General features: G+C 37.9%; 1 protein-coding gene across 7 annotated transcripts in view; it reads right to left on the minus strand.

The window, feature by feature from the left end:
* The window catches only part of FAT1 (FAT atypical cadherin 1), a 125,663-nt gene that overhangs the window by 62,162 nt on the left and 46,348 nt on the right, over positions 1-17,153 (minus strand). For all 7 annotated transcript variants that reach the window (XR_003509038.1, XM_027529946.1, XM_027529943.1 and 4 more), the window contains exon 3: positions 2,031-2,345. Coding sequence is in view for 6 of the 7 variants with exons in the window: in XM_027529946.1 (XP_027385747.1) it covers positions 2,031-2,345 (315 nt within the window). In the remaining variant the exon portion in view is untranslated. The remainder of the gene's footprint in view (positions 1-2,030; positions 2,346-17,153) is intronic.

Genomic DNA, 17,153 nt, shown 5'->3' on the forward strand with positions numbered 1-17,153 from the left:
TAAATATCTTATCTTTCTTCTTTTATATTTGACAGTGCATTCTAAATTTTTTAGCTCTTAGTTCTTTCATTTCCCCAAAAATGAGACTGAACTGACTTATGAGTAATGCAGTGAAACAGTATAAAAGACACTGCTTAAACAAGCCTTTAGTAACCAGAGGTATTGCTGATTCCAATCTTTCTGAAAAAGTAAAGTGAAATTGTTACTCACTCAGTCGAGTCCGACTCTTTGTGACCCCTCGGACTATAGCCTGCCAGGTTCCTCTGTCCATGGGGGTTCTCCAGGCAAGAATACTGGAGTGGGTTGCCATGCCCTTCTCCAGGGATCTTCCCAACCCAGGGATTGAACCTGGGTCTCTTGCACTACAGGTAGATTCTTTACTGTCTGAACCACCAGGGTGTTCTTGTACAATCTCTTAGTTCCAGCGCTTATTCTTGGGCTCAAGAAACCCTCCTGGCATCCTACTCCTAATACTTCCAAAAGCAAAGACCCTCAAGTCCTGTTTCTCTCCCACATAATTAAATTCTTATAGGGCTTAATCATTCTTAATCAGCTACTGGTTTTCTAACAATCCAAACCTCACTCTTAATCTCCATCAGAGGAACACATCGGAATTTGGCCAAAGAGCATGAGCATATTAATCTCAAGGCAAAAGTATAATCAAAAATCAATCTTGTTTACTTGTACTCATCAAGAAAGACAGTCTATAGGACAGGTTGGAATATGGTGACAAGAGGTTTGAAAACTAATTTTTTAACATACATTTTAAGACACAAAATATTACATACACACATGCTCCCTTATCAAGCGTCTTTCTACAGGCATTTCAGTACATGGATATTGAACTCAAGCTTCTCTCCACCTTAAAAACTGCTTCCTTTTAAGTTCAACAAAGTAAATTATAAAATAAGAACAGAACAACAACAAAAAAAAGAATAACAAAGACTGGCAAGGAAGCTGAGAATGCCTTCTTAATTCTGGTTTTTATATATTATTTCCTTGATATATCAAATAGACAACTCAAAAACTGAACAGGACAGTTCCCCCAAATAAGACACAAGAAGCAAAGTCCTGACAGAGGTATGTAAATTATAAATCTACCTCTTCATAATCTAGATTATGGAAACTAGATTCTATGGAAAGTACTGACTCACTGAACAGTCGAGGTCCAAAGGCTCACGACCTCCTTCAAGAGAAGTTTTATCTCCTGTGAAGGAACTGTTCTCTTGGTGTCATGCGGCAGTTCCTATTTAACTCTGATCAAGAAAGTCTGTAAACTCCACTTGCAAACTTTTCATGCATAAATGATAGCTAACTTTTTACTACACAAAGGATAGCTCTGCTGAACCTCTGTGTATGTGAGATAGGATAAAGAGAACCAAGACTTAAGGAAAAAGTTGATGCACTGTCAAATGTAAAAGTTCAAACATTCGTAGTTTATAAGGACTTTGGAGTCAAGGAATTACCTTCTTAGAATGTTGGACATTCAGAGAAAAAAAAAATGGTCAGAAGGAAAATTTGATGTGTGAGTTCAAAAATTTGCTCCCAATTTGAAAATTACTGAATTCTGATCCTTTACTGCCTGCAGACACACAGCATTGCTCTATGCAAAAATTCCAAAACAACGTTAAAAAAAAAAAAAAAGTACTGTGAACTGTGAAATAAACTCTTTTGATAGTTTTCATAAAATGGAAGAGTTTGGAAAATGCAGCAGCAGTAGAATCTGCAGTTAAGTTTAAAATACATTACTAAATTTAAGAGCTATTAACAAAACTACAATATTTGCTTTTTCACCTGTAAATGAAACTCTACTAAGAAGCAAAGTAGTTTTATAAAAGCAAATTGAAAGGAAAAAAAAAATGGGACTAAATTTTCATCAGAGAATAAAGGCTTGTCTTGAATAATTCTAAGGGAAAATGATTTATCAAAAATGAAAGAAAAGTGGCAAATAAAGAAATTTAATTCTTACATTTCCCCAAATCAAGAGCGTACAAGCATGAATATTTCATACATAATACTTTAACACATACCTGTTTTAGAATTAATTGAAAAAAATCCCTGTGGATTTCCACTTGTGATTTTGTATGTCAGCTTGTCATCAGAGCTAGAGTCTGGATCAAATGCCTCGATCTGGACCACAGATACATCCTTGGGAGAGTTTTCCATTATTTCCGGATAATAAACAGGCTCTGACGTCTGCGGAGCGTTGTCATTCACATCCTCCACCTCTATGTAGACCTCTACGAAGGAGGACAGGGGCACCACGCCCTGATCAGATGCGTAGACTGTCAGCCAGTAATGAGAGGTCGACTCGCGGTCCAGCCGATCTGAAGTCTCTATGACACCTAGCGAAGGAAGAAGAAAAGCATGAAGCACGATGTCAACAACAATAACAACCTGTCTCCATGGTAAAGTGTCAGTCGACACGACAACTCTGACTTACGCAAGGCTCACAGCTAAGCCATCTTAAGCAAACTCTCTCACCTCTCTACATCTTGGTTTCCTCTTCTATACAATGGGATAACAAGAGTATGTTGATTAAATGAACTAATACACTTACGGTGATCAGAATACAGCATTCGGCACATAATATCACTCTTATAGAAGTTTCTGTCATCATTAGTATTAGGTGCCAGGCACTATGTGGAGTGCTTTGCTTTACAAAAATTATCTGATTTAAGTCTCAAAACAGCCCAAAGAAATGAATGGGCAAATATGGTCTCTTACGTCCTGAAATCCTTCTGTTTCTTTTAATAGAATTGTGTTGCCTAAATAGATTGTGTTGCCTTAAACAAATGGCAACACAATCAAGATGCTACAAACATCAGTGCTCTCACCACGTTACAAGCTCCATAGGGGCAGACAGCCTCCGTGTCAAATACCAGTTTACCCAGCACATTACTGTTTATTATTTATATAACTATTTATTAAATGAATGAACAAGAATGAATGTATATCTTAACTGAACTTGGTACAGAATCGTCCTCATATGGACCCAAACTCGGACACAAGTCAACTAGTAAGAGGTAGAGCTATAAAATTACTAGGAAGACGGCTAGAATGTCTGTCTGAAATCACTCACAGGCTTACTTAGTCTCAGGATGATTAACAGCGGACATATCCATTTGTCTTGGGCACACACCACCTTTTTATTCAATGGTGTAATCTTGTCATTTGGTCTTCCCAAAATACATCACTGCATTTTTTCTCTTATGCACTGTGTGTGTGTACTAGTCACTCACTCATGTCCGACTCTTTATGACCCATGGACTGTAGCCCACCAGGCTCTTCTGTCCACGGGACTCTCTGGGCATGAATACCGGAGTGGGCTGCCATATCCTTTTCCAGGGATCTTTCCATCTCAGGGACTGAACCTGGGTTTCCTGCACTGCGGGTGAATTCTTTACCATCTGAGCCACAGCAAAGAGCATCACTGTGAATTAATGCTACTTTTAGTGTTCAATATGATCCAGGTTGAATTTTGGAAATCCTGCAACTCTAGATGCAGAAGGCAATGGCACCCCACTCCAGTACTCTTGCCTGGAAAATCCCATGGACAGAGGAGCCTGGTAGGCTGTAGTCCATGGGGTCGCTAAGAGTCTGACATGACTGAGCGACTTCCCTTTCACTTTTCACTTTCATGCATTGGAGAAGGAAATGGCAACCCACTCCAGTGGTCTTGCCTGGAGGATCCCAGGGATCGGGGAGCCTGGTGGGCTTCCGTTTATGGGGTCACACAGAGTCGGACATGACTGAAGCGACTTAGCACAACTCTAGAATCCCTAAAAGTTTTCCATTGAATGCAAAATACTATAGAAAAAGTAACAAATATTAATTTAATCTGTGCTCAGAAATGAAGCAGTATTTATTTTGACCAAATATACATCTGGATTTCTTATTTTTTGATCACAATGTAAATTTATATATATGCTTATCTGAGGTTATTAATATAAAAAAAGACCTCCTTTATTTTACATGTTAAATAATTATATCTAACCCTTCCCCAAAGGTTACCAACTTATAAAGAGCAAACCTAAATATTAAAATGTGAAGTGGATTACCATAAAATGAATATGTATTGCTATTCAGAAGCATTACGACTACTGCTTCATTAATTCTTAGCAAACCCTCAAAATGGATCTCCTAAAACTATAGAACAAAGACTCAGGACTCTTAAATAAAAAAGGAGCTAGCTGGTGTCTGTGCAGCAGATAAGTCAAACATGTTTTCCTCTTTCTCTTGTCCAAACATGAGGCTATGCATACTGAATCTGTTCACTAAATTAGCAAAATTATATCTGTTTTTAGCCTGAAAGAAGAGCGCCCTGTGTAACCGTGGGAAAGTAATCTTTTCCAGTTTTTCTTTTTTATCGCTCCCATCAATTGATAACAAAGGACATCAGGGAATAACTGAATGTCCTAAGAGGATTACATAAACAAATGAATGCACACATGCTTCTCATTTCTGCCCTGTCATGAAAATGCAACATAATTCACTTGGCAGGTGAAGCATTATTAGAAAATTTCAAGACAGGTACACGGTACTTGTACTCACCTCTTTTGAATGCTAATCCTCAACTAGTTCATTTTAAAAGCTGTGTCTCCCTCTCAACATCATTTGTAGGCATTTAATAACAATAATTAGGAAAAGGTTTGTCCGTCTTTACTATATATCAGGCGCTATAACTATCTTACATGCATTATTTTATTCACTCCTTATATCTAATCTTCCCATATATGTGGTGTTATTATTCTCATTTTGTGAATGAAAATCTCAGATTAAAAGTGATGAGGCTTTCCCAGGGTCATAGGAAATGGCAGAGCTGGAGTTCCAACACCAGGAATCTCTGACTTCAGGTACCAACAAAATCCCATCAGTCTTACCGTTAGTATGACAAAGGTGCAGCCAACCAAATTTACTGTGAAAACCCTGAAAAGACCGGTCAATGCTGTTCTGTCCATTTTTTTGCAGATCAGTATTCAGAAGGAGTAAATTAAGTGTTCATTCATATACAATAGGTTTTTTTTTTTAGTGTCAGGGTAGAAGGAAAAAAGAGACAGAAAATGCAAATACATTACAAGATTTAAATCACAGACAAAAACAGCTATTGATTTTCCATCCAGTTCCACGTGGAGTCTGGTCTGAAAGCGTCCAGACTGCAGTGCGCATGTATGACACAGATGCTTCCGCTGGGAACTGCCCTCTCTCCCAATCAACCTAGCAACTGAGGGGGAGCCCACCTGTCTGCGCCTGACTGCTGAGCCACAGTCTGGAGGGAAGGTGTCAAGGTCCAGGGAATCGCCAGATATTACCATCAGTTCAAAGTGAGACACCAAAGCCGCTCCACTCAAATATGGGAGAAACTAAAATTGCGTGAATCAGCAATTAAACATGCCTAAGTGAGATACTCAGGTGTTCCTATTTCATGAATTCTTGGACTGATTATGTATATTTCATATAGTGACTTCTGAGATGTTCATGTTTTAATGTCTTTTATTAAATCCTTGTAAAAGAGCAAAATTACTAAAAAATAAGGTGAATTTTTAACTTCCAAAGGGAAAGGAGGGCATATGGAATAATCCCTTCTTTAAAAAAAAAAAAAGCTTAGATAATAAAATGAGTAAATTTGCTATATTTATAATAATTTAATAGTATAAGGATTTACTGCATGTCAAGGACTTCATTAGGTGCTTACATGCATTAAATCATTTAAAGAACACAGGAATCATTTGATTTTCTTCCGAGCTTCACAAACGAGGAGGCAGAAGTTTAGATAAAGTAAGCAAATGGCCGTAGCCATAAGAGTGATTGAGAAGCACAGTGATTAAGGAGTCAGTCAACAATTAAAGAGCTGGAACTGAGATGTGAATGAGCCAGTCTGATTCCAGAACTTTGGCTCTTCACCATTAGGCTATCCTGTTATCATTAGCCACAGATTCATTGTCACACACACCACCACAGCAAGGGTGCTGGGTACCACGGACGTGGGTGGGGGCTGCCATGATGAGACTCCACAAGCAGTTTCCCACTGTGGAGGTAAGAGTCCTTCCCAAACTTAAAGGACAGTAAAGCAGAGAAGATTCCAGGGCTCTGCTTGGTCACAGAGGTCCAGGGTCCACTGCCTAAGCACTATTTTAATTGCAGATTCTAATTCGAACCACTATTCTGAAAGCATGGCGTAGGTGGGAATAGACCATACTTTGGCAGAGAAATTTTTGCAGAGGGTTTGTAAGAGTCCAGAGTGAGGTACCTCCTTAACCAGGGGCTCATCAGAATCTCGGTTATTCTTTATAGGCATCCTGGTTGCTGAGACAACCAACAAAGCAACTACTTAGAAATCTGGCCACAGCAGTTTTTATTCTTTCAGTCCTTACTCAGTTATTCCTTATTCCTTCAGTCATTATTCCAGGTCTTGTACACTTGTCACCATTCTCTCCCCCATCCTTCCTAGAGCCACAGCTAGCATGCATAGATGGCTCTCTTCTGTAACTCCAGTTATCTTAACTCATTCAAAAGAAACAAATTTTCAAAATTCCATCATGAAGACTTCTTCGTTGGTACCTTTTGCTGGAAGTGAATCGACCTACTGCGCTCATTCTCAAAACTAAACCCAGTCCCATTTTCCTCAGTCCATGATCCTCTACCAAACCAGCTTTCAATAACTCCTACTTTTCTGCACACTGGGTTATAAATTCACTTTTCCTGAAACAACCAACCAAAACTATAAATACCTAAACTCTGGTTTTAAAGAGATTTTTTTTTCAACACACTCCATTTTATTTGGCACATATATACATCCATACGCTGACTTCTAATGATTTCCCTCTTGTCTTCAAATACCTCCCTCTCTGTGCCTATTTTGTGTTCCTCTTTCACTTTCTGGGGGAGCAACAATGGCATGCACCGGCTGGATGATCTGTAAGCCTGGGCTGTGAGAGACAAAGAAGTGATAGCCCAGGGCTGCGGCAGAGCTCCCTGCAGCCAGACGAGATCATCCGAGACGTACCAGAAAAAGCCAGTGAGATGGCTATGGTGGAAATGACACCTTTCTCGTCGAAAGGTTACAGCGCACAAGCAACAGGCAAGGTAAGGATGCTGCTGTGTGATTCGACACTGTGCATGCTGAGCACAGAAGACAAGTTCAGACAAGCTTGGTATATACGCACCATCCAGCAATGTTCTAAGAATCATTTATCAGCTTTAATGAAACACGACGGAAGCAAGAGATGGCTAGTTTCTCCAATCTCAAGAATACAAGGAAGGCATTTTCAGGGGGAGTTTGTTAAAAGCTGAAAAATTTGAAAGAAGCCGGAAATCTGGAGCTATTAAATAAAAATATTTATCATTCCTAACATACTCTCTAGGATTTCCAAACTACCACCAGATGTCACTATGGAAACTGATTTTAAATGTGCCTACAGTGGAAAAATAGAGCTGAAAGAAAAAATACAATGTAACTGTTCAAAGAGCTTGACCAATGTGGGTGAAAATACTGCTCACAGCAAAATTTCTTTCAAAAAGGTTTCATTCATGTCCATATATTTAAACAGGCCCATGATTAGACAGGTACCGATGGCATCTTCCTTACACAGTCCAATTATTCAAAGGCTGTAGGGTACAGTGTTAGTTGCTCAAGTAAGTGGCCCAAAAGTAAATAAAAGTTTCCAAAAATAACTGCTTTCTGCTGCCCATCCCTGATGGCTGATGGCCTGTTAACTTGAACACTGGCCTTGGACAGGAACGGCCAGCAGTCTCCCCAGCTGCCACCAGTCAGCAAGATGCTTTCAACACAGCAATCTTTAAGGCAGAAATAAAATAATATGTAGTCACTATAGTGCCCAAAAGAATTCAACTGATTCAAATTCCCATGGCCAGAGAGTACCTTTTCTTCCTGGAATTTTCCTATTTTCTTGGTTTAACAGGTGTTGGCCCCATATCAAGTTCTAGTACCAAAGCTTTCAACAAAACCCTGCTATTTCAGCTTCTTTGGCTACTCCAGCTAAAAATTACTTACAATCAGCAACAATTTGGCAACATAAACTTGCAAACCCTACCCTCATCTCGGATATACCGTATCATCATACCTTTTTTTCTTTTTTAAACTTCTCTGCAACCAAGCTTATGGCAGCAATTGTATGAAAAGCTTCTTAGTCAACCACCAGAAAAACTTCAACTGTAATTTTTGATGATATTTTCCCTGGAGGCAACAAGGGGTTGACCGTTCTTTTCTCCATTTCTATAGTCTCATCATAAACAGAGTAACTCTTTTGGAACTAAATGTTTTCTCAAATGTAAAAACAATACTCACTTAAAAAGAACAGCTGTCTTCTACAGACTAGAGATACAACAGCTATGCTTCTGCAGTTAATCTGCAAATGGTTACTCCATTTTTTTCTGCTCATTATGGAAAAATCAGAAGTCGCTCAATTGTCATATTAAATAGCAATGTGCTTAGTAATGTGCTACAAAGCAGTCGTCTTTAAATTTAAAGAGTAAACGATAAGCTCTCTCCTAAAAACTAAATCTTTTGAGGGCATGGATTTGTTGCCTGTTTTGGTCAGGGCCTGGTAAATGGGTGCTTATTAAGGATGTGCTGAAAAACAGATGTTCATCAAAAAACAAGGTAAGTATGAAAAACAAGTCCCAAACCAGAGTAACTTAAGGAAATATGACGGCTAAAGGTCATGTGAGGTCCTGGGTAGGATCCTGGACCAGAAAAAGCACCCTGGATAAAAACCAAGGAACTGAGTAACGGCCTTAGTCAACAAGAACATATTGATATTAGTTCGTCAATTATAACAAACAGACAATAATAGGGGAAGCTGGGTAGGGCAGGGGACCATATGGGAACTCTGTACTAGCTGCTCAACTTTTCTGTAAATCTACCAAATTTTTTCAAAAGACGTCCATCAGAGATAATGAATATGCAATGTTTCTTCTTTAAGTGATAAAAACTTTTCTGAATTTTCTTTTTAATCTCATTTTCATTAAACAAAAGATTCAGACTGATAATGTTATTAACATAACACCTTGAGAGATCCTGGAGTGTCCATAGGAAAATCCTTGTTATGTTGGGCTAAAGATTTAAACAGCAATCCAATTATTTATGTTTACACTGTAACTTCTAAATTTACTGTAAATATAAGAAAGATCTGCTATCACTCAAGTTTTGCCTTGATAACATTAATGTGCAAAGGTGATAAAATGAGTTTCTTGATATAAAAAGCTCTATTTCTGAAATTTAACCACTCTTGAAAATGACTGCACCAATCTGACATGCAACAGTATCTAACAAATGAAAACTCTTTAGTTCTTTTAGAAACGTTAAGTACAGTAGATCATAATATAAATATGTAACATGTATATATTTAATGTTCCTGCCTGTTTTTGCATTAGTTGGCAAAATTACATAGTTATTGCTGACTAAAATATAGCAACAAATGAGATAAGAGTCTGTTAAATTAAAGACATTTCAGATGCTAAAATGGCTATACAATCCACCTAGGGAATGACACAGAAAAAATGCTTTTGGGAGTCAAATAAAAGTTTCATACTTCCTTTCACCTCAAGAATATAAGATATTATCATGTATTTTTACTGGCGTTGGTAAGTATAAAACATAAGGAAAATATAGAGAGAGTCATGTTTAATAGTCTTGCAGACAAAAATTCTCTGCCAAAAAAAAAAAAAAAACTTATACTTCTAAAAAGAGAGTAATACACTTTCACTAAATGCTCAAGAGCACACAAATAGGATAAATATTCCATGCTTTTGATAAATTTAAAAAAGGGCAAAATGAGTCCACTAAGAAGCAACCCCCACAGGCCACGCAAGCCCCTATGCAGCACATCAGCATACAGCACAGTCCACTGTGTACCGCTCTGTCTTCTCATGGCTAAAAAGAGTAAGACCTGTCACAAAGGTGAACAACACGGTACCTACTGCGACCATCATCCAGTCTTCCAAAAGCAAGAGTTTGCCGTGTTATTTTGTGAGAAGCTATTTGTGACTAAGAACACAGCAAAGTCAAGTCAAGTGGTAATGGTGATATTATTATAAAACGGCAAATCCATCTATTATACAGAGTTCACGATATACCAGCTACGATTTCAAGTATTTCTCAAAGCTTTTCATCTTTACAGAAACTCTAAGAAGTGGGTAATAGAGTTAGAAACTCTAAGAAGTGGGTTGTTAGTTAGTTTAATAGAGTTAAATAGAGAAGAGGAAACCATGTCTATTTCAGATGAGGAAACAATGTCAGCCACCTGCCCAAAGTCACACCATTAAGTTTATTCCTGGTGGAACCAGGGCTCAATCCCAAAGAGTCTGGCTCCAGCCATTCTGTTACACCTCTGAGTCTCTGGCTGTGTCCTCTGATTGGAGAAACGCACAAAGGAAACTCAACACAGCCTGCCATTTCCTGGGAAAGTCCTGTCTTCAACAGAATGCACAAATGCAGAGACTAGATGGAAAAAACTGGTTTTATTGTTTTCCCAACATTTGGGGATCTGGGTAAAAGATCTGATGCTGCAAAAACCTTGCTGTTCTGTGTCATTAAAACATTAAGCATGTTTCATAGCATCAGGACAAAAAGGGGACGTGGCTAATTTATTACGGTACATATGACACAGCTTTAAAAAATGGTATGTCTATTAATTACAAGGAACAATGTCAACAATATACAGATTGAGTGAAACTATAAATCTTTATAAAACTGTATATATAGAGTACAACCTTGATTTGGTTTAGTACTATTTCAAACACCACAAGTACAAAAACAGAAGTATATGCCCGGTGGAGGGGGCAGTGGGGAAGGTTCAGAATAAACAGTGACAGTGGGACAATAAAGGAAATTGATGAATTAAAAAAGTTTTTAACTGTAAATTTCCCTAACCATGAATTTTAAGTCATATTTAAAATGAATACAATAAAAAGCCAAGTCAAACTTAAGTACCAACAGACCTTTAAGAGTTTTGCCAGTATAACCTTCTTCTTTCATTTTCTCTTTATAGCTTAGATATACTTTCATCTCTTTCATTTAATCTGAGTCAATGGATAACAACTGACAGCTTCAATGATTTAATATTCAAAAGTATTTATTAATATATATGAAACTACTTCCAGTGCCAGATCGAAGTACAACTTTATGAAACAAATTACATTACAATGAGAACTAAACAAACAAAAAAGACTTCTTAAAAGTCTTATTATATATAGGAAATTATATAATTATATTGCATTGAATTAGATCATAAGTTAACGATTAAAGGGAAAGCTTCTTATGCAGTAACTGTCAATCTGTTTTTTCATTATTTAGATTGCCTATTTAAATCATTTTAATTAAACTGTATATCTATCAACTCTTTCAATTAAAACTGCTGCAGTTTTAAAATCAGCTGAGGAAGCTTTTTGACTTGCCAAGTTACTAAAACGTATTAATTAAAGTTCATAATCAGATTTTAAGCATCATGTTTCAAGTCCAGGGATTGCTTTAGCTTTGCAAAGAGTCATTCCCATGGCAAGCCCTGCTAAATCATGTTTTTATGCTTTGTGGAAAATGGTTCCAAGTTCTGATTTCCATGTCAGAATCATTAATATTGTTAATGAGGGCTTCCATGGGTAAGCTCGTTTAAAGAGGATCATCCTTGGGTATCAAATGTATCATCTGAACACATACTGCTGCGATAAAACTACGTACACCAGCCAGTCTTGGGAGGGAGGGATTAAGAGCCAGAGGATGCAAGCGTATCACATTCCAACGGCACTGCTTCTAGCAGTTTGTTTCTCGTTTTAAAAGGTTTTCAATTCCAACGTAGATTACTTTTTCCACCTTATAGTTCTTGGATGCACACTCAGCATATGGTTTATATATGCCATTTTGTTGAATACTCACAATTATTCTGTAAGCTCAACGGCCTCTCCTCATCTTCCATAACACAGAGGGTTAGAGCTGAAAAATCACTGGACTAAGGTCATCATCATAGTACAGATTCATCAGTGAATTAATTAAAGAATTCCCTTACTCTTAGTCATCTAAGCACTTACATTCACTAACCTGTCTTAAGCCTCAAAAAGTTGAGTAAGTTGCCTTAAGTTACCCAACCAGTTGCAGAGCTGCTGCTAAGTTGCTTCAGTTGCGTCCGACTCTGTGCGACCCCACAGACGGCAGCCCAGCAGGCTCCCCCATCCCTGGGATTCTCCAGGCAAGAACACTGGAGTGGGTTGCCATTTGCAGAGCAGAGAGAATCCAATGGCACCCCACTCCAGTACTCTTGCCTGGTAAACCCCATGGATGGAGGAACCTGGTGGGCTGTAATCCATGGGGTCGCTAAGAGTCGGACACGACTGAGCGACTTCACTTTCACTTTTCACTTTCATGCATTGGAGAAGGAAATGGCCACCCACTCCAGTGTTCTTGCCTGGAGAATCCCAGGGATGGGGGAGCCTGGTGGGCTGCCGTCTATGGGGTCACACAGAGTCGGACATGACTGAAGCGACTTAGCAGCAGCAGCGGCAGAGAATCCAAAACCTGGCTGACTAGTCCACAGCTGAAACTCACAGCCACCAGGGGGCTCCCTTCTGCTTTTCCTGTTCTTACGGGGTGAAGAGATGTGATTTAACAGGCCCGGCCAACTCTTCAAGTCCCGGTTCTTTCCTCATAAGCCTGGGAAGGTGATCATGGGCTTTCCTGGTGGCTCAGTAGTAAAAAGAATCTGCCTGCCAATGCAGGAGATGCAGGTTTGATCCCTGGGTCAGGAAGAGCCCCTGGAGAAGGAAATGGCAACCCACCCCAGTATTCTTGCCTGGAGAATCCTATGAACAGAGGAGAGACTAGCTACAGTCCATGGGGTCACCAAGAGTTGGACATGACTTAGCGGCTAAACAGCAAAAAGGTGATCTTCATAAATCTATCACTATTGATGGAAATAAAAAAATCAACACATCAAAAGTTTACCTCACCTGCCCATAGTGGGAGGAATGAAAAGAATTAAAGTATAAAGGATCGAACCCGTGTCTCTTGTGTCTTCTGCATTGGCAGATGGGTTCTTTACCAGCTGAGCCACCAGGGAAGCCCATAAACCCAACTAAATGTGGGCCAAATGGATCCCCACACAAAGTTCAAGGATCCCATGTGACTAAGTTTAGGATAAAAAAGGGAAAAGGATAGAAAAAACAATTCACACGATCCTGTATCCATCAAGTTAGTATATTTATCATGCCATCCTGTTACATAGAAGTGCAGGCTTCATTTACATTAAATGAAGCATAAAGTTATAGGCATTGTAATTACTGAATACCACGCTAAGAATATCATAACTGAAAAAAAAAAAAGAATATCATAACTGAGTTAGTTGTGAATGTGCTGTTATTAATCTTAAAACATTGAGAGGTAGAGATGGAGTTCTAAATCTTAAAAGCAAGTTGTAAACATTTTGTGTCAGACAAAAACTGACTGCTTTAAGAAAACCCTCCTTTGGAAAAGAAATCTTGGTGACATCTTAATCCAGACTCCAATACTCAATAAAACCTATACCAATATCCAATACTCCAATAACAGATTTAAAAAAGAAAACTGTACTCTACAATACTGGTTTCATCAGAAAGGATTTACTATCGTTTAAGGTGGCCTGGATCTTGCTAGAAATTACTCTGGAATCTGGTATTACTGATTTATACCTTCTTTCAGTCATTCAACAAACATACGGGTCCTAAAATGGCCAGGCCTAGAAAGAAGTACTAAAGAAACCAAGAACAGTCAAACAAATTATTATGGGGGAAGGTAGTTAAACAAAATAGTAATTTATTCCTTCAAACTGCCTTTTTCAGAAGGGCAATGTAGTATTTTAATGACTAGTTATCAGAACATTTATTTTCTATTATTTCTATCTCTTGCACAGAAGTCATGCAAATCCATTTTTAGGTTATCAGTGCCTGACTGAACTTTAGGATGCAACATGTAATATATGATTTTAAAAAATAAATTATAACATTAATTCCATTTTCTGAGAAAAGACAGAGAGAAGTTGTATATATACACTAAAACTGGTAGATTACAGGGTAAGTGAAATTTTTCTTCCTTGTGTTCTCATCTTCTAATTTTTCTATAAGAACTACATATGTGTTGCATAAAAATACTTCTTTTAGCCCACGTGTATAAAGGATTAATCCAAAGTGTATCAACTAGAACTTGAGAAATTTCAGAAATGTAAAAGCAACCTTTAAAAGTTAAGAGTGACTTCGAGGTTTTCTTAAGCCGGATAACAACTGTCTGAAACACTTGTACTGCGAAGTGTGCTCCAACATGGAGAGGACAAGGGACTATTCAGTGATTCAAATGTCAGCTGAGAGGACTCTGCCTCATGCCAAACTCCTTAACGCACTCCCTTGCTAAAGAAGGAATGGAATGAGATTCCTCGGCTACAGTCAAGTATTACAGTGGCCACTGTATAAACACAGCTCTTTCCAAAAGAGACAGTTGTCTCCGAAGTCCTGGAAGGCACCGGGCTGGGAGAAGAGCAAGCGTTCCTTTTCCTCAAGTCTGTTTAGGTTTCTAGAAAACAGATTCTAAACACAGAAAACTGCAACTACTTTTCTTAAAATAAAACTTGAGACCCACATGCAGTTCAGCGACCCATACGCCATTCAGCTATGCAAAGGGTACATGTGTTTTACATGATCTGAATCCTAGTTGGAGAAAATAAAAATCCCTATACCGTATAAATCCCCCCCTTTCCTAGCTACTCCCAAACAGCATTTTTTTTTTTACTTTTGATCAGTGAATGAAACAAACCTGTTTCTCTATTAAATTCCATTTTAATAATAAAGCAGTTTTCAAATTCAAATTAATGTACAAATTGAAAAGCTATAATTTAGAGGTAATATTCAGCTACTCTTAATATCCAATATGCTGCCAAACCCCAGTCTCTAAAAGATCTCACAATGCAGGTGAAACTAACCTAGTTGCAAACTCACTCACCACCACTAATAACTTAGGATAAACTCTAGGTAAATTGTGTTTTATGCTAACAAATTAAATCAAACACCTATCAATAATGACCTAAACTCATTACAAGATTTGATTAAACCTTACTAAGAATACCAAGGCAAAACATCACTGTGTATTATACACAGTCCCCTCTCTAACTTCACCTATTTTCTGAATTCACATTTCTTTAAACGAAGAAAAGGTATTAGGAAGGGACTTCAACAGACCAGAAGATTCCTAATTTGAATTTTTTTTTTAATCACGAAAGATAGGGGAGGAATTATATAGTCTGCACTATGCTAAGCAAATAGGAAAACAAACTTCATGAAGTACTCTGAAACACTGGGAACAGTAATCCATTACCTTAGAGATGATGGAGACATAATTCTTACTGCAGACAATAATAGGCTATACAAGAGTAGATGGATGGGGTCTCAAATAGCTGTCATGTGTCTACACTAAAAAAACACTAAAGCAGAGAACTGAATTTGGGAAAACAATTAACTGTATAGAATAAATAACCACAGTAGTTCTCATAATATTTTTTTTTCTTAACTTCATCTGAGACCAAAGTTGTTCTTTAAAAAAGTAGTAATGAACATTTCATTAACAAGTGAAATATTTTCTTCTCTAGTTCTCCCAACCATTGCTAAAAAGGGCGGGGGGGGAGACAATAGAAGATACAGACTATGAAAATAAGCACAGGGATATCATGTAGCCATGCTGCTGCTGCTGCTAAGTCGCTTCAGTCGTGTCCGACTCTGTGCGACCCCATAGACGGAAGCCCACCAGGCTCCCCCGGCCCTGGGATTCTCCAGGCAAGAACACTGGAGTGGGTGGCCATTTCCTTCTCCAATGCATGAAAGTAAAAAGTGAAAGTGAAGTCACTCAGTCACGTCCAACTCTAGCGACCGACCTCATGGACTGCAGCCCACGTAGCCATAGATATTAGAAAAGTATATACAATCTAATTAGAAGAAATAGTCAAAATTGCACAACAATTAATTACAGCATTCTGTTGTTCAGTCTCTCAGTCGTGTCCACGTCCTTGCAACTCCATGGACGGCACACCAGGCTTCCCTTGTCTTTCAGTCTCCTGGAATTTGCTCAAAGTCATGTCCACTGAGTCAGTGATGCCATTCAACCATCGCATACTACTTGTAATTAACTAGTAAAACAGTTACTGAAACGTCTCAGAGATGATATAAAAATATAAATAAATACAAATAAAACCTTCTTGATGAAAGGTACAACCGACCAAAAGTACAAAACACTAAAAACACATCTTCCTTAATAGTTAAGTAAATGGTAATCTAATAAAATGGAAGTTTTTCACATTTTGTTTTGAAAATTATCTTTACTTTCCAAAATTCTCCCCCGACCCCGCCCCTGCCACCAAAACTAAATACAAATTCAAAATGCAAAGGGGAAAAAAAAAAGCATGAGACATAAACATTACTGGCATTTCTAAAAAACCTCAACGATTTCTAGCACATGACAGGATATCAGATAAGTTCAAAGGAAGGAGGCCAGATGTTCTCTTATCAACTCTATCATTTTTAAAATGATTTTTAAAAAAGAGATTCAATCCTAAACTCCTGGATAGATTTGTCTCTTCATCCAACCATTCACGAAAGAAGTAGTAAAGCAATCATATCTTTTCCAGTTATTTTACTTTTTGGTTGGTTTGCTATAACAAGCTATTTGTTAAAATCTGAAAAAATTTATAAATGATCACTTTATAATTTGGTAACTTCTCAAGCATAACTCACAGATCCCGTAAGCTAATCCATTTACTTCTAACAATATCAATTAATGGAAAGAATACATATGTTATTTCCCAAATGATCTAAGTACCAAATCAGAAAAACAAAATAATTGTGTTTGTAAATTTAGTCTCAACTAAATATTCAAGGAATTTTAAAGATGCTCACTTGACTAGCATATTCTGAAATAATGCTGGCATAGCCATGGCTTTAATTATTGTCTTTAAAAGAGAAATATAACCCAACAGACTAACCTAATCTGTTCAAAAGAAATTGCAAGGGGTCAGAATAAAAGACTGAGATTCCTTTAGCAGAACTGATGTTTTCCAAAAGGGAAAAACAGCTAATTCAAAGATTCAACGACGAGAACTCATAACCATGAGATCTGAATTATATTTGTG

This window comes from Bos indicus x Bos taurus, chromosome 27 (assembly GCF_003369695.1).
Source record: "Bos indicus x Bos taurus breed Angus x Brahman F1 hybrid chromosome 27, Bos_hybrid_MaternalHap_v2.0, whole genome shotgun sequence".
NCBI lineage: Eukaryota > Metazoa > Chordata > Mammalia > Artiodactyla > Bovidae > Bos > Bos indicus x Bos taurus.